The sequence below is a fragment of the Aythya fuligula genome, chromosome 4 (assembly GCF_009819795.1).
Source record: "Aythya fuligula isolate bAytFul2 chromosome 4, bAytFul2.pri, whole genome shotgun sequence".
Classification (NCBI taxonomy): Eukaryota; Metazoa; Chordata; class Aves; order Anseriformes; family Anatidae; genus Aythya; species Aythya fuligula.
In genome coordinates, this window is record NC_045562.1 from 60,680,682 (window position 1) to 60,698,964 (window position 18,283).

The 18,283-nt window shown below is 38.0% G+C and overlaps 2 protein-coding genes across 2 annotated transcripts in view; one reads left to right on the top strand and one right to left on the bottom strand.

The window, feature by feature from the left end:
* FAM184B (family with sequence similarity 184 member B) overlaps positions 1-14,948 on the top strand; it is a 38,449-nt gene extending 23,501 nt beyond the window's left edge. Inside the window, exons 4-12 of the mRNA XM_032186926.1 lie at positions 3,293-3,505; positions 4,746-4,899; positions 6,246-6,358; positions 7,293-7,477; positions 10,813-10,987; positions 11,945-12,085; positions 12,253-12,357; positions 13,042-13,241; positions 14,737-14,948. Of these exons, the coding sequence (XP_032042817.1) occupies positions 3,293-3,505; positions 4,746-4,899; positions 6,246-6,358; positions 7,293-7,477; positions 10,813-10,987; positions 11,945-12,085; positions 12,253-12,357; positions 13,042-13,241; positions 14,737-14,827 (1,377 nt within the window). The 3' untranslated portion in view covers positions 14,828-14,948. The remainder of the gene's footprint in view (positions 1-3,292; positions 3,506-4,745; positions 4,900-6,245; positions 6,359-7,292; positions 7,478-10,812; positions 10,988-11,944; positions 12,086-12,252; positions 12,358-13,041; positions 13,242-14,736) is intronic.
* A 993-nt stretch (positions 14,949-15,941) lies between these two features.
* Positions 15,942-17,332, bottom strand: MED28 (mediator complex subunit 28). Its single transcript, XM_032186533.1, has 4 exons — positions 17,156-17,332; positions 17,006-17,072; positions 16,694-16,806; positions 15,942-16,236 (listed from the first exon to the last, which is right to left on the bottom strand). The coding sequence occupies exons 1-4, from the start codon at positions 17,321-17,323 to the stop codon at positions 16,039-16,041; spliced, it is 546 nt and encodes a 181-aa protein (XP_032042424.1). The 5' UTR covers positions 17,324-17,332; the 3' UTR covers positions 15,942-16,038.
* Positions 17,333-18,283: the final 951 nt, after the last annotated feature.

Here is an 18,283-nt window from a genome sequence, read left to right on the forward strand (position 1 = left end):
ACTGTCTCCTGATGCTACTTCTTCACTTACGTATTAACCTGTCATTGGTCAACCCAGGCCTTCATTGCTTGGGTAAGTGTCCCAGTTACCTTCAAATGCACACGCATGTACTCTCTTGCTCTTGTTTTTTCTGTGCCTCAGTGCCTGCTTTCTCTCTTAAACACACACAGCAGAACCATCTCTGCCATCTCTTCTTCCCTTGCGTGCTGTGAATAAAGTCATTTCTCTCCTTGCAAGTGAGGAGGTAATTTATTTTTAATGTCTTAAAACAGTGAATTTGGTCTGAAGGAACCACATTTTACGTTTTTATTCTGATGTGTACATTCAAAAATGTTTTCTTTGGATAGATTCATCTGGAAGTTTCATTGATCGCTTGGTTTTACCACCAAGTTTGCAGCTCCATTAGAGTTTTTTAACGAGGTTCATCTCTGCTTGCAGACTTCTGTCATGTGTAAATTACAGATAGTGTTGTAGATCTCAGAACATGTGAAACATCAGTAATAAAACTAAGGAACTTTGAAGTTCAAATATAGCACACTACCCCATCTGGTAAAGGAAATCCACATTAATTATAATACTGGCCTTCTGTGAGCAAACTGATGGAGAGAGTATGGAGAGAAACTGAAGTACAAGATCAGTGATGATCAATAATGGCCACCACCAATTAGCTGGAGAAAAAAGTGATCTGTGGATTTGAACTGAAGGACAAATTTTATCTAAATGGAAGGAATACAATATATTGACTTGTATGTAGGAACAGCAGTTGTGCAGCCATAAGCATACTCAAAAATGGAACAGTAACTTTCTATCTTGTAGCTAGTTACAGAGGTAAAGAAACCAGACTCAGTAAGGAAGTTATGTAGTTCTGATGATAGATGTATGTGTTCAAGTCAGGTTTTGAGTTATCTCCACACCACATGAAGTCCATGAAGAATATTTGTGTTTCACATGAATCTTCCTTATACAGAAATAAATCCTCTTCGCCTGATATTCTGTGAATATCAGACCCAAATATTTTACTCAAAATTATAAACAACCAAAAGACCAAATGGAGCATCTTTTTTTACAATGTTTTCAGGCTCTTAGTTGCTCTGTAGAGAAAATAAAACAAGCACTGCCAAGTCTACCACTAAAGCATGTCCCTAAGCACATCATGTGAAGACCTTCAGGGATGGTGACTCAACCATGTCCCTGGGCAGCCTGTTCCAACGCTTCACAACCCTTTCAGTGAAGAAATTTTTCCTAATATCCAACCTAACCCTCTCCTGGCACAACTTAAAGCCATTTCCTCTTGTCCTATCGCTTGTTGCTTGGAGATGAGGCAGACACCATCTGCCCTACAACATCCTTTGAGGCAGTTGCAGGGAGCAATAAGGTCTCCCCTGAGCCTCCTTTTCTCTAGGCTAAACCTGTGCTCCCTCAGCTCCTACTCATAAATCTTGTTCTCTAGACCTTCAGCAGCAGTGCCACCCTTCTCGGGCATGCACCAGCACCTCAGTGTCCTTGTAGTGAGGGACCCAAAACTGAACGCAGTATTTGAGGTGCAGCCTCACCAGAGACAATTACTGGGGCAGATTAAAGGTTGTGGTCATAAAGTGGGGGTACAGGATGCCCTTTCTCCAAAAGGCACTGAAATCCAAGGAATTGATACCAAGCATTTTGCAGCATTTTGAGGATTCAGAGGATTGTTTTGTGCTGGGAACCTATGAGAATATTGCAGCCTTACAAGTGTACTTGAATGAGGGCTGCAATCCATCTGGGAATGGAGAAGGGCCTCAGGAGAGAGGGAAAGAAGATAACGTCCTCTGGAGGAGAGAAGTCAATGTGCTCAACTGCTGTGAGAAAGAGCTAAGCCATGAAGTAGAGGGAATACATTTAGCTATCATGAGAAAATATTCCTAGGATTTGGGGATATACGGCATAGATCATTAGTACCTCTCTTTGGACAGTGCAATGCTGCCTGTGGCCAAGAAGTTAATGAGAAGTCAGGTTTGCACAGCATGCCTCCTTTTCTCTTATGTAACACAAAATATACTGGAACGTGCTACAAGAATGAAATCGAAGGATGTAGATGCCTCAGCCCGCTTAGTAAATCTTCATCCAGCTTCTGTGGTGCTGCATCAGAAAGGACCATGAGTGTGCAGTCAAAGTTGCGAACAGCTATTTAGCTAGTTAAAGTGCTGCCTCAACTAACAAACTGTTTGCAATATTTGTGAGGAAAAAAATGAAGGCAACACTAGAGAAGAGAAAAAAAACATTTTAGCGTATAAGGCAAAAATACAAAGGAGTCACAGGCTATATAGTCTTTATGATATCAAACTTGCAGATGTGTGTAACATCATTTGAATAATTTAAATTATATGAACATCATATGATTTATCATTTAAATCTTATGAAATTCTAAGGAAGCAGCCTTACCTCTTTCACAGTTTGAATTCTGTTTCTATAAGGCTGGAATGTACAAGTATGTAAAAGATGAAAACAGATACATGCTTTTACATGCTTCCAAAAAGAAAAGGCAAGAAGTTTTGCAAAACTTCAAAGCTATGGTGTTTGCAATGGCAAATTTAAGAAGAATGGCTTTTTTTTTTTTTTCTGAAAGTTTAGAAAATGTATCAAATAGAAAAGAGGCATATTCCTGCCTCCCCACAAAAATAAATAAATAAATAAATAAATAAATAAATAAATAAATAAATAAAAGGGAGTGGGGGTACCTGCTTCCCCAAAGAACTGTAAAAACTGTTCTATTTCTCTCACCTCTGATGCTTCCAGATGTTCTTCAGAAGGAGCTATTCTAGTTGGTCTTTTGAATTACTCATTAAAGCTGCACTAATCATTTGCTTTTTGTTCATTAATCAAATCAAAAATCAATGAGAGGGCAGAGAAAAAATAAAGAGAATCATTAAATGATAAGTTTTAATAATGGATGTTTCATTTGAGGTGTTTTTGTCATTTCAAAATCAGGAATCAAGTAAAATTTCTAAATGAAATGTTTCAGATCAAGAATTCAAAGCTTCCTACTTAAGAGTGGCACCATGAAAAAAAAAAAAATCAGCTTTACCTATTAATATTTTTCAGTTGGCTAAAACCATTCTGAGTTACAATATTGGTACCCAGAAAAAATCACGTAACTCCATTCTTCACTGAAACAAAGGGCTCATTTCATGAAGCAAGCATCTTGCTATTTTTCATAGAGCAACACAAGTTCATAAAATATACTCAGATTTACATAGTTCCTCTCCATTGTGAGTGTAGCCATTAATCCTATCCTGCTAACTTACTTTTCTGGCAGGTGGCTCAACTGAAGCAAATATTAGAGCAACAAGCAAATAATTTCAAGGAGTCGCTGAAGAAGCATAATCTACAGTCCAACAAAGAAAAAGAGAAGCTTTTGCAGGATCTTCAGAGCACCATTAAAGAAAACCAGAATGTTAAACTGCAACTGGAAGCATCACACCAAAAAGTCTTAAAAATGTTGGAGAAAAGCAAAAAACAGGAACTCAAGGTCAGTTTATGAGATACTAGATAAAAAATAAATGGTTTGGTTAAACTAGGGAGAAACTGATTATCAGCTTAGTTATTACCTTTCATCTTAATAATGTGTTGCCATTGTTGCACATAATGCATTATTCTGCTGTTTTTGAAACCTCAACATCTTTAATTTTTTTTTTGTTAATTTTAGCATTTGAACTGAGAACACAGTGGAATAAAGTGTTACATAAAATAAAGTATCCTACTCTATACAGTTAGGCTGAGATGAATACAAGCTCTTCAAGCTCTGCTCTGGTTTCAAAAATACAAGGGAATTCCTAAGCATGCTATTAAAAGGACTATTTCATTCTTTTTCATCCATTATTCATTTATACATAAATACTTTAAGAGAAGTATAATATGCATGTATAATGATGTGTATTGGCTTAGATACCTTAAAGAAATCAATTCTGTAAGTAGATAACCAAAGCTTTTAAAGGTTCAAGTGGATTTATTTCAGTGACTAAATGTTAATGCAATATATTGAAGTACTCAACAAAGTAGCTGTTCGAGGAAAAAAAAAAAAAAAGAGCTTAAAAATATGTAATTGTGGCATGGAGTTCAGATGTCCTTGTTGATATTACAAATATTAGGGAAAACATTCTTTTAAAACATAAGTGGTAAAATAAAATAATAATAATAATAAAAACTAAAAAGAATTTAATATCTTGTTTATATATTCAGAATAAAATCCCAGCTTTAACAAACCAATCTGAAGGCTGGTAAAAATGAAACTGGCAGTAAGGGTTGTTTTCAAAGCCACTACATAGCAACTGCTCCATCATTTATAGCATTTCAGCAGTATATCAGGAGCACTTCTCATGACAGTGGAAGTTCTGTCCAAGCAAAATTAAAGGAAAGATAGAAGCCTTTTTTTGATACAGTGTGATAAATATAGAGATATGGGTCAAATCTGGGGCTTTGTATGTTGAATAAGAAAACATCTTTCTAATGTCAAATGTCTGTATCATTGTTATTATTTCATGATGTACAGCAAATCTAATGGGAGATACCTTGGTAATTTCTCTTGTCCCTGTTAAGTTTTAGTTTTTAACTTCATGTCATTTTTATTCTTGTGTTGGTGAAGTGCCATGTAAAGTGATGATGAAAATAGTAAAAGTTCTGCAGTGAAAGACCAGATTCATGCAGGCATTACAAGTAAAACAACAAGGTGATAAACAGGTTCCAACTACTTTTTTGTATTTTGCTTACAGGAGGCAGAAGAGCGTTTGAAAAAGGAGTTTAATGAGACTTTCAAAATCCAACATCAGTCGCATAGGCTGGAAATGCAAACCTTGGAAGAGAAAGCAAAGAAAGAATTACATGATGAACTCGAGCAGATACAGAAGCAGCAAACTCTATTGCTAGGTATAACGTCTCACATCATACACAGCTCCTACTGCTTGATGATATGCTGAGAAGCCCTGACCTTCATCCCATTTATCCTCTTTGTCATCTTCTAGGAACTCAGGTCTTTCTGAATCTCCTTTACCATACCCTACAATTTGAGCAACACACACTTAGCACTGTTTGTTCACCTTGCTCTTAGCTGTCAGCAGCTGGTATGCAACATACAACTATACATCTGGTAGTGTATTAAAATGTAATATTGTAGTTAGTACATAGGTTTCCTTTTTTTTTCTATGTGAGGAATTATTATATGTGGTTCAAGACTGTTTTGTCTGCAGTGGAAGTCTGTGGCTCCATACATATTGTTTGGTCAGTTTAGAAAGTTCACTAAATAGTTCAGATCTGACCAGAGCACTGCAATATGTGAACCTGTAATATCTCCAGGCTTGAACTCTGATTATTAAATCTCATTTATAAGAGGCTTTTAGAAGGAAGGAAGGAAGGAAGGAAGGAAGGAAGGAAGGAAGGAAGGAAGGAAGGAAGGAAGGAAGGAAGGAAGGAAAAGAAAGAAAGAAAAGAAAGAAAGAAAGAAAGAAAGAAAGAAAGAAAGAAAGAAAGAAAGAAAGAAAGAAAGAAAGAAAGAAAGAAAGAAAGAAAGAAAGAAAGAAAGAAAGAAAGAAAGAAAGAATAATTCAAAAGTAGTTTAAATATAAGCTGGGTTCTGTTCTTGCTTTTTATTCAGTATTCAAATTTACTTGAAAGATTTGTTGCTCTCTAAAGTTAGTATGTTCAATAGAGAAATCCTGTTCTGCTTCTTTAAGAAAAAATGTAGGAATGTGAGAGACAAACTTCTCTCCTGTACTTGATCCATTTTGAAACTTGTACCCAATCTACACAACAGAAACAGTGTATGACAGATTCCCCTCATTTAAGTGTTGCATTGTGTGTTAGCACAAACTGAAATCTCAGTGTGTGTTACGGCCTTTTATAAAACATCAGAAGATTTAACAGGGAAGCTCAGGGCTGCGCTATTAAAATCCAAGGTTAGAAGAAACAATTATCGTGATTCAGTTTGCAAAACAGCTGACACAGACTTTACCTCTCTGATTATGATGTTGTGTTACTGCTGTTGTAGCTCTGTATCTTCTTACTATTGCTCAATGAAGTTGTCTATAATAGGTTTAGCTTTTACCAGAGAGAATGCATGTTCCTTTTTCTACTCCTGTTTATAATATTTAATGGCAAAGGAGCTGTGAGACAAAGCAAATGTAATGTGTTAATGTTTTCATCTACATTGTCTATATCTACCTCCGATCCATCTGGCCTCTGACTGCCCTAATGATTGTCAGTCTGGTTGTTACTAGGATCGCTAAGGATGGAACTTTCCGAGCAGCAGACATCATGCACTAATCTCAAAAAACAAATAGAAGAGCTCCAAATGGAGCTGAAGAGTGTGAGGACACTGAAGAAGCAACAGGCAAGAATCCAATTCCTACTTCATTATCTTGCTGTGTTTTCTGAAAGCAGTGGTATCACATTTCTCTCTCCAGACGTAGTAAAATTCTCTCACAGGAATGCAACAGGTTTCCTTCCCTTATGTCACACTTAAAAATATTAGCATTGTTTGTCAGCTTAGAAACGGGGGAAAAAGTGAAGGATTTTTTGACATTTAAAGATCATAATCTAAAGCACAAGTAATGAATGAATGTTCCAAAAAATATGGAGACTATATGGTATGTTTAAGAAATTATGATCACAGATTTTGTCTTGCTCATAGAACTTCACATAGAATTGAAAAATCTGTTCATGCAAAAGCAATGCATGCAAGTACAGGGAGATCTCCGAGGTCCCACTTGGAGTACTGCATCTAGCTCAGGGACCCCCAGCACAAGAAGGATGTGGATCTGTTGGAGCAGGTCCAGAGGGCCATGAAGATGATCAGATCTCCTATGAAGAAAGGCTGAGAGAACTGGGGATGTTAAGCCTGAAGAGGAGAAGCCCCAGAGATATCTTTGCAGGTTTTCAATACTTAAAGGGGGCTTACAAAAAAGATGGAGAGCAACATTTTGCTCAGGCAGATAGTGATAGGACAAGGGGGGAATGGTTTTAAACTAAAAGAGAGGAGATTTAGATTAACTCTTAGGAGGAAATTCTTCACTCAGCAGGTCACCACAGGTGCTGGCACAGGTTGCCCAGAGAAGCTGTGGATGCCCCATACCTGGCGGTGTTCAAGGCCAGGTTATACGAGGCCCTGGGCAACCTTGTCTGGTGGGTGGCATCCCTGCCTATGGTAGGGGAGTTGGAACTAGATGGTCTCTAAGGTCCCTTCCAACCCAAACCACTCTATGATTCTGTGACATTAAGGTTAATAATAAAAGACTATGAATAACTGAATTTGGCCTTTTTCTTAGGAAGGAAGTAGCCAGAGCCAGATCAGATCTCTTCATGATGAACTGGAAAAATGTCAGAGTGAAATTTCCGAGCTCAAGAAAGAGAATTTACTTTTGAAGGACACAATGGAACTACTCAGTGCTGAGTTGGAGTCACAGAAGCAAGAAGCTGCACAGCTTCAGGACAGGGAAAAACAGCTCAAAAGGTTTGCCTTAAATTCACAATTCATTCTACTACCCAGAGTCTATTCTTACTGCCAGCATTAGAGGCATTCTAAATGTGAAGTCAGAATCCCTCCTTTCTGAAGTTCTAATTGTAGATGCTGGGAGTTTTGCAAGAGCAGGAGTATCACATTTCTCTCTGCAGCCACAATAAAAGCATTTGAACTAACTGTTCAGGTACGTGTCACAAAGAAATATGTCCTGTGTAGCACCACGGGCATGACCTGAGAAAAGCTGCATAACATCAGCCTTATTTCAAAGCTTTGGAAAAGACAAACCTTAAACTCACCCAAGAGCTATATATATATATATATATATATGTCTCCAAGAATAAATGTCATTTTTGTAAACCCACTCTCTGTAGCTGACACCAAAGGGTTGTTAACTCTGAAGGGAACACTGGAGATTGCCATACATACTCTGTGAAGCTCTGCCAGGGCTATAGCAGCCACCTGGGCACTGCAGGGTGAGGGCAGTGATGGCAGATACTGATAACACCTGGGCTGATGGAAGCCTGAAGCTGTAATATGCTGCCAGGGCACAGGAAGGGCGAGCTGACTTGTAGTCTTGGCTGTCCGTAGAAGGTGGATTGCATCTTCTTAGTGTAGCTACAGGCACAGAGCATGTGTTGCATTGCTGTAGTAGCAGTTGTCTCATGTCCATACAGCAAAAGTGGTAAACTTAGTTTTTATATGGGAGACAAGGTTGGGGTTCACTGTCCAGAACATCTGTAGGGCCATTGAATCATTTGAAGTTTCTGGATGATGATACCTAACACATTCTCTTTGCAGGGAGGTTGAGGAATCTGGCACATGGGTAACTTCCAATTCTTTTCTGCGATCATGTAGAATGTATACCCCTAACTACTCAAGCTGTATATATAAAAGGATTTCTGAGGAATGTATCTTTAAAGGATTCTTTTAAATAACGTCCTACATAGTCTAGAGAAAAGCACTCAAGGTCTGTTGCTGTCTACCAGTCAGTGCATATTTAAAGAAGGAGAAAGAAACTTTTTTTTTTTTTTTTTTTTTCCTTTGCACTCTTTGGAGAGTTACTTGAAAGTGACTTTCATTTCAAGCTTTTGAAACAAGATCAACAGAAAGAATTGCAAACCAGAGAGTTTCATCAGTGCCCTCCAGCTACCTTGAAGGAATTTAGAGCTTCTGTTCATGAAGAGAAGAATTATTCACATGTCAGTGATGAGGTCTAAAAGGCCTCAAATGGTAAAGCTGCTAGGCTGGAGGATAATCTTTACAGGGGGATAGCTGGTGTAGCTCTACTTCAGCACGCATTTGAGAAAGAAGCATTAATGGACATTATGTAATGAGAAATCCTTCAAATAACAGGAGGTAGAACCGAAGAGCTCAAATAGTCTTAGGTACCTGATACAGGCTGCTCTGAAATTAACCCATGCGAGATCTGTAACATTAACCTGCAGCCCTTGATTTGCTTTTGTAGCATGAATAATTTGGGTGAAGGAATAAAAATAACAGCTTTTTACTGTCACAGTAACAACAGCAACCTTGTCTTATGCTATGTAGTTGTTTCTGATTTGAAAGCTAATTGTGGCTTGCTATTTGCACGTTAAATTTTTTGTAACCAATTTTTTAAAATTAATATTCCTACTGTTGCCAGGCAAGTGTAATGAGTAATCTGCTTTCAGTAATCATTTCCATTTCCATTCTCTTGAATTGTGGGAATTCTACCTCTGGGACACAAACCTTCTGTAAGGTTTAGGGTCTGAGCATAAAAAGTTTATTTTTACTGGAAGAGAGGACAAATCCTAAAATGAAGGGACTCTCCCTCTGAATGAGAGTTTCATTCTAACCCTGAGGATCCATTTCAGGGATTAATTCCCCATTTTTACTCTTACTCTTCTTTTGTGCTGAGTGACAAATCAGTCACCCTTATGGCTGTGCACTTAATTCCAAGGGCAGAAATATTCCATGGGCCTTTCAGCCTTCCTTGAAGCATTTCAGAAACAAATAAAGCATTTCAGAAACAAATGAAATACTTATAATAAAAAAAAAAAAATGGAGAAGATGAAGAAGAAAAGGTAAACTGAATACATTTTGTGAAAATTAGAGTTGTTAATCTGCTGAGTTTGACATCTTTATTTCAGTCAGTAAACAAAAGATGGGTTCTTTGCGTTGAGTTAATGAAAAAGTTTATCTGTTGTGTAACAAAACATTAGCTAACAATAGGCAGTAAGATAATGATTCTTCGATAAATGTCTTTTGTTTTGGGGGTTGGTGTCAGAAAGCTATGTTATAGCTAGGCTTGAAAAAATATGAGGCATTTTTTAGTTTTCAGTTGATGGTGCTAAGGAAATAGCAGTATTTTTCAAAATATATTGCCTGTTAAATATGAACATTGTAGTTAAAGGCAATGCTATAACATTTCTTACATTCACATCTAAGAAAAAAACTTTTTTAGAATGGTAGTAGACATTAAGTGTTTCTGATGGGGTGCTAGGAGGGGATGAAATAGAGCATCAGAGCCTCTTAAAATTCCAGAGATTACAAAATAATTTTATTTAGTATGAGTTCCTATAATACTTTATTGTCACCTTTGTCAATTAAGATTGGTGTACAAGCTGACCATAGATAGAATACCAATAGCATCATATAAAATAAGCCCCCACTTACTGAAGGCTGAAGGACAAGGGCTTCTTCTCCAAATAATTTTACTCTTCCTCACTGTTAGTGTGGGTCAGCCTCAAACTGCAACCGAAGTGTTGAAGTCAGATCAGCAAGCAGAAGCCCAGAGTTGTGATGTTAGCTACCTTTGTAGTCGGTAACAGACCTGAAAACTGCATGCTTTCATCAATCATAATAAACAAGTGTTAAAACATGAGAATTCAGACATATTTTAAGATCAATGAAAGGCTAGTGGTAGAAGACCTCAACATGAAGCATAAACAAGAAGTAGACAATATTGAAACAAGATCACCAGAAGGAAATAAAAAAACATTACCTGCTTTCAGCAGGCAAATTGCCAAGCAAAGATTTTCTCCTTAGAAACTAAGCCATTTAAATAAACTGTGACTCATACTGGCAGTGAGTTCTGTTTTTAATTATTATTCCTACCAAGCATGATTTTTTTTATAGCTTATGGATAGAATATGAGCACTGAAATAGTGCTCAGGAAATAGGAAATAAAAGGTATTTCCTTTGCAAACACAGAAAGACATAGATATATTGTAATAATCTATGAATATTGTTTAAAGTAAAGCATTATACATACATTTTACAATGATAAGTTAAACCCTGCACATAACATCTTACAATTTTATGACATGTAAAATCATCTTTGTTAGAGGTAATATAGAGACGTTGATTCATCATTTTGTACTTAATTTTGTTCAGTACAGCAGCACCTTTGAGATGAAGCTCCCGCTCATTCTCACTCCCTTGCTAGTTTGCCAGGATATTCCCAAACTGCAGCCCCCACTGTATCATGTAAATAGATGCACTTTGCAGCCCTCCTTGGAGGTAAGTAGTTCTGTGGTGTTTCAGGCTCTACAATAGAGACCCCCACAAACAGTCCTTGTTTGTGACTTTGTCCTTTCCTCAAATCCCAACTGTGCAGCACAGCTCTGCAGAGATCCCTACTTGTAGGTAAGTAGGGTCTCAAAACATTCAGACATTAAATTTTATCTTCATATCTGAATTCTGAGATAGACTAAATCAAAAGTGTAAGATTGATTTTTTTCTTCCTCTCAAAAATGTTTCCCCTCACCAAAAACAAACAAACAAACAAACAAAAAAACAACAGCGGTTTGTATTCTGTAATTAATTTCACAGCATGGCAGATGAACTTCATAGCACTCAGTTTCCTGAGCAGCAAAATTCATGAACTTGGCTGATGAAATAATGAGTCTTTTTTCCATAGGTCAAACAAATGTATGTTTCCACACCATCTCTAAGAAGGTGTAAGTTCTGATTAGATCTCTTTTTTTTTTTTTTTTTTTTTCCCTGATATGAAGGCATTTAAAGAGCCAAAGTAAAACTACAGGTTTTGCCTTAGAAGACACACTAAAGCAGCATGTATATCCAAGCCTCTCTTTTCATGAAAGTTATAGGAAATTAGTATTTCTCAGGTCTTTATCAAGTATGGTTGGAATTAGGCTGTAGATTCTAAGATTATTGGTAAGGAAAACAACAACAACAACAACAAATATGGGTACAGATATGCATAGATATGGTGATAGAGATTTTTCTCATTATTAAGTGAGATTAGCAATATGATGGGCAAGCTTGATAGCATCTTACTTCAGGGAATGGATTTTACACTGGACAGACAATTTGCTTTGGAACTCCACAACATTCCATGTTCTATAAAATGCTGTTTTATCAGAGTTCTGCCTATGTCCTTATGTCCTATGCTTGGAACTTAACAGTACAAAACAGGTATTGCTTGAACCTGGCCTAAAGAAGTGTTTTTGCTAGTCTGCAATCTTTCTTTCACACAGACTTAATGAATTAGAAGAAAAGACAAGAAAGCAGGAGTCCAGACCAGAAGATATACAACGTATAAGCTGTCTGCAAGATAAACTAAGTGAGAGAGAAGAGCTTATTAAGCAGCTTGTGGTAAGATTTCCTTCTACATACACATATATACTTCGGAATCTGTTGGAAGGTTCTATTCAGTGTTTCACACATTGCTTCTGATGAATACTTTCTTTCTGCTCTGCAATTCTTTGAAAGAATGTATGTTTCTGTACCAAAGAGGCACACGTAATTTTCTTTTTCATCAGGAAGGAAGAAAATTTCACCATTCGCTTTTAGCCAACACTGAATCTTATAGGAATCGATCATTTTCTTTCAACCCTACTCAAGGATGCTTGACTCCTTCTACAAAGGTAAGATAGGCAATTCAATTAAAATCACAAATCATGATATTTTGTTGCTATTTGAATAATACAGATGACAAGGGCAATAAAGGTCCTGTTAATTTCCTACTGTTATTCAGTAGAACTCCAGGAAGCCAACCTATAATGAGGTGCTGAGTAAAACATAAATTCAGTAGAAGTATGTAAGCACATGGGTACAAGTATTTAAGCAAATATAAAGCAGTAGACCCCCAAGGAGCTCAGTCCTTGGAATAAGTACAGCCACTGACTGCAGGTAATTGTGAGTTGTTACTTTGATATCATACACATCAAGCAAAATTATGAATTGGGTTTGGGTAACACAGGATTTGTCCCTGGTCATTCCAGCCCCTCTGTATGATACCATATATAAACTGTAAGAACAGTATGTTGGTGGAAAGCACTTAGCTCTGAGTATCCCTGCAAATCTATTGGCTTTGATATATCTAAAACCTCAAGGTCAAACACACAAGTTGTTTTAATTGGACTGTCTAACCCCTGGATCCTCACAGTGTACCTGAGAATTTATTTTAAATGGCTATAGAAAAATATGGGACCCTTCATTTTTGGGTGCTCCTCACAAGATATCTAAGAATGAAGTATTGTTGAGTTTTTATAGTACAAGGTGTGAAAAAACATGCGTGTAATGCAGTTTTCTGTCATGATAAAAAACAGCAGAAGAGACCAGTGGAGGTGCCCAGCCGTGTTGTCAGTGTTCCAAATTTAGCTTCCTATGCAAAGAGCCTTTTGAGCTGTGACTTGAGATCAAAAAGAAGTGCTCAAATAACAAAGTCTACGAGCTTAGACCGGAGTCCTAGCTGCCTCCAAGTGGGCTCTCCACCAGCACAGACCTCCGACAGCAGTGCTGCTACAAGGTATTTGTCCATTTTGAAGTGACTTACTTGTAAGATGATAACTGAATAAATATTCTGCATCTTGTAGGCATTCAAATGCATTAGACACTTGGAAATAAACAATGGTGTAAGGTTCCTGCCCTGCAGTGAATTCCATGTGTCCAGTTTTCTGCAGACAGATCCAGAACTTAACTGCAGAAGTAGGCTATAATCACTGCCCAGCAGAGCTTGTGATTGCAGTCCCTCCAGATACAAAGGAAGATGAGAGGAGCTGCAAATATTTGAAAAAGAATATGGTTAATAGTGAACCTGGCCTTAAAACTCTGAGTACATATTGGTGATTCTATTAAGGATTATTTTCTTTTTTACTTTTGTTTCCTTGCTTTGCACTTGGATGATGTAGATGACATTTTTATTTTAGAAGACATTTGAATGAACCTAGGCAAAGGATTTTGAGACTTAAAAATTGGTTAGCAGATACTTAATAGTCTTCCAATGTCACACATCAAGGTCTTTTGCTGTTCTTGATTTCCAACTTGGTGTATCGTGTTTTTTCTCTGAAAAGTTCTTTCTTTTGAATTCAAATGTAATATTATTTAAACAACACTAATTGTTTAATTAATATGCTAATATTAATAATGCCAATATTTAAACAATGCTTAGTAGTTTCCAAATATAAAAATATGAGCGCTATACTTCAGGACAAAAGCCAGTCTTCTCACCTATGTCCTTGGTGGGCACTAGTTAGACTGCACGCTGCATGCTGCAGTTCTTTCCTGGAAGGCAGATGGTGCTGCCTGCTGCCAAAGACAGTAACACAGGACACTGGCTGAGGTCCAGTTGGGCAATTCCTTTATCTTAAAGATATAAGCATTCTGTGTCATCCTAGATAACTGCCAAGGCAAATCAGATTTGTATTTTAAAGGGAAATATACAGGGACACTACAGACAGATTGGCTGATACTTATTCCTTTAAATCAGACAGTTATAAATGAACTCATATTTGCTACTGTAAGCTAAGTGAAATTAATGTAGATTAAAAAAAAAAATCCTGAATCCTGAAAAATCAGGGTTTATGTAATAGGATCAATTATTATAGAGGCCACTTAATATTAAGAAAATATTCAGTTCCAAATAAAATTTCTATTGATGTTTTTTCATGCATAAACTGTATATTTTTAAGAATGCATTTGGGCTGCTCTTTTCTGATTTTCAGTATTCCCCCTTATTGAAGCATCCATATTTTTGAGATGTCAAAAAATATGTTCAGACATTTATTCATAGCTGCTTAGCCCTTTGTCACCCTCCTCTGACTTAATACCAGTGCTGTTAGTCCAGTCACCTGGCTAGCACTAAAGTCCCACTAGAAGTTGCAGCTGGCACCTTCTGGCCTCACACACGTCATCTAAGCACAGGCCCAATCATTGAATTTTAAGTTTTTCCATGAAATTAAGTGTTAAATATTAGTAAGATTGTAAGCAATGCTAATGTTGCTAATGTTTGTTTATTTGCACAGGACACACGGCAATGAACCACCACAAACTAAAGACAACCAAACCCAAGACCCTCAGCATCAAGAATGGTTTACTAAATATTTTTCATTTTAAAGCAAGTTTACTTATTCCTCAGAATTACTAGAAAAGCTGTTTCTGTTTTCTCTTAAGGAATGATAATACAATGTATGATTTATGAAAAAAAAAATCAAACATGATTTCCAAGTAAATAAGTAGGGACGACTATGCTTATATCAAATTAAAATGAAATTACATGTATGGATTTCAGTAAAATGCATTTTTTAACAATCTCTGTGAAAAATTAAGAAAAAAAAATCTGCATTTTGTTATGTGAAAATTTTTATTCAAGATAATGTACTACTCTACAATTACATGAAATATGCAATTTGTTCCCTGAAATGTCCTGTCAGAGGGACCCCAACTGAAGACGTTTCTTACATGCTTCCTGTAGGTTGTATACTTGCTTCATCAGCTGCTTAAAACCATTTCTGCATATAGTAATGCAATTTTATATTTGTAAGTTTTTTTTTGTTGTTAAATTTGTTTTATGCTGTAAGGCATGTGACATACATCCGAGAGTAGCATGCTTATAGCCATCTGTTTTAGAAATACTTTCTGGTTTGCTTAATAAATTGGTTTGTATAGTCACTATTGCCATGTATTCCTGGTGCACCTTGTCACATATAACAGTCAATCGGTCTAATAAATCAGGATAACATCTAAGTATGAACACTAAAATTTGGTTGTAAACCAATGATTTCCATGTTTTGCACAATAGTGCTGTTATGGTAACACATCAGTCAGACTGATACTGATACACTGAGAGGTTCCAAATTTATGGGAGATGCATGTTTGCGATTTTGTACAATCAGTATTGTTCTCACGCCCACTGAAATGCAAAGTAGGTGGATGACTAAACTTATCAAATTATGCCAACCAACTCATTGCTGGGGAGGAAAGGTGTTATTCTTAAAAGAAGACACCCATAAAGAAATCTGTATATCCTGAGTGCCTTTCATGAGGGGAGTGAAAGCCCAGTGGAGACGGACAGTTCACTTCAAAAAAGCACACTCTTTATCTGAACTACATACAATTCAAAGGGTGCTTCTACAATGGCACTGAAGGATAATTACCGGATCACAAAACACTTAATTCTCAAGCATTTTTTTTGGGGGGGAAAAAAAAAAAGATAATTTATTTCACTTAATTCTGTCTTAACTCATTATATTTATTGTACAAATTACTTTATACAAAAAGTATATGCTTTGCATCATTCAAAACATTTAACTATGTAAATTCAAAGATCATGTTTGCTTCATTGGAGCAGGAATATTAGCAGACGCCTGTTCTAGGTAAGCTAATGGACCCTGAGGCATTTCTGCAGGTTTTTTGTGTTGCACACTGATGTCTTCTAGGACCTGTTGCCAGTGTCGCAGTTTACTCAAATGCTTCTGAATTAATGCTTCTTTTCTCTGCAATTCATTTCTTAACTCTGAAACATCCTATAAGTGAGAAAATAGGTATTAGTAAGTAAATAGTATTCCTAAGAATAATAAACAACCTCAAATAAAGTGCATGTAATTTTTAGCTTAAGTTTTCACATTTATCTTATAGGAATTCTAACACTGGAAAAGCACTTAAGACAGAAAGCACTGCAGATGCTTTTCATTCTGTTTGCCTAGGTCATGTATTTCAGAGCTCATTACTTCCAACATTTCTTCAGATGAATCATTCGCCCTTGTGCTCCAATGCTCCCCAGAGCAGCAGGCATCCAGCTTCTCCAGGTCTGGGGCAAGAGCTACCTTAACAAGTATGTTTTACCAACTTTAGATACAGCATCACGTTGACAAACCCAGAATTAGTGTGAATGAGGTGTTCTAACTGTACTGGTACACAGCATACCTGGCCTGGTATGATATAGGCAAACTAATTAAAGCATACAAACTCATTTAAGCGTACCTCTTTAATTACTTGTTCTGGTTTCTGGACTGACAGCTGCAGTCTTTTTTGTAGGAAAAAACACTCGGTTTGCCTTGCAACATCCAGGAATTTCTGGATGCACTGATCAACACCTAAACATGGAACACCAGAATGGAGAGAACAGATTCCCAAAACATCATTACAGGCTGATATTGTTTATCTGTATATACATGTTATTAACAACACCTTTTAGAGTATCTTCTAGGAAGAGACCCTTTAGGTGTGCTAAGAGGGACTTTAAGGGCAGGTATCCCAAAGCAGGGATACCCGAGCCCCCCGCCGAGCGCTCACCGGTGCGGATCTCCTCCTGGTCGGTGCCGTTCACGTAGTCCTGGCTCACCAGCGAGGCGAAGCAGGCCTGAGGAGAGAAGCACCGCCGTTAGAGGAGGTCGCGCCGCCCCGGCCGGCCGCAGCCTCCCCCCATCCCGCCCCGCCCCTCACCTCGAAGGACGCTTCCAGCTCGTCCACGAGCGTGTTGTTGGGGTTGCGAGGCCCCGGCGGAGGCGGGATGAGGCCAGCAGGGCCGGGTCCCCCGGGAGGTCCCGGCGGCGGTGGTGGCGGCGGCCCCGGCTGCTGGTTGGCGAACATGGCGCCCAGCGCGCCCGCCATGGCGGCCGCCTCCCCTCACGGCCCGCGCCTGCGCCCCGGCGCCTCAGGCTCGGGGGTGGCGAGTCCCTCCTCCCGCCGGGCGTTACCTCAGCTCGGGGCGGCAAATATAAAGTAAAATAAAATAACGTGGAAATGTAAATAAGGAATTAAAAATAAAAAAGGGAGCAAAAAGGGCATTCCTGGCCCGAAACTCCACCTCCAGCCCCTGTCCGGCTGCAGCTTCTGCCAGCCCAGCGTTCCAGGAGGCTTCTGGCCAAGGGGAGCTCTGTGCCTGGATCCCCAAATTCCAAACTTGCAACCCCCCCACCGCACATTATAAACGTTAAATCTGGTTGATGTTTCCACTGGTTCTGGAACTACTTTCTTTGCGAATCACTTTCATTTCAGTGATGGTGTAACATGAATAAACTGCCTAGCAACCTCGCTGGAAAACTTTCTTCTTTCAGTCATTACTGTAGTCAGAGAACACAGGAAGTCTTAAAAAATTAGCCATAAGAGCATATCCTACTTAATTTTGTGCTGAAGCCACGCAGCAGTATATAAAGGGTGGTAGTGCATCATTTCTACCTCACAGCACACCCAGGATAGCTTCCATTTTTCTTTCTTCTCAGGGAACTTTTATCAACAACCCTCCAGCATTACCTTTCCTACTCCGTTAGTCACCCAAAACAGAGACACAGCTACACCACCCCCCTATCGTTATTTCCCTCTAAATCAACAGATGTACCCACACAAATAGGAGATTTATTGATTACAATAATTATGCTTACTTTACATACAAAAGAGGAGCTCAGGTATTTTCCATGATCATGTTTTGGTATTTAATACCTGACATAGTTCAAACTGCATCTTTTTATTTTAAACTGCATAACATAGGGAGACAAATCTCAACTTTGAGATGTTCTTACCCAGCAATGACTTACAAAATGTGGGTATAGGTCATCACTATAGTGAAAATAT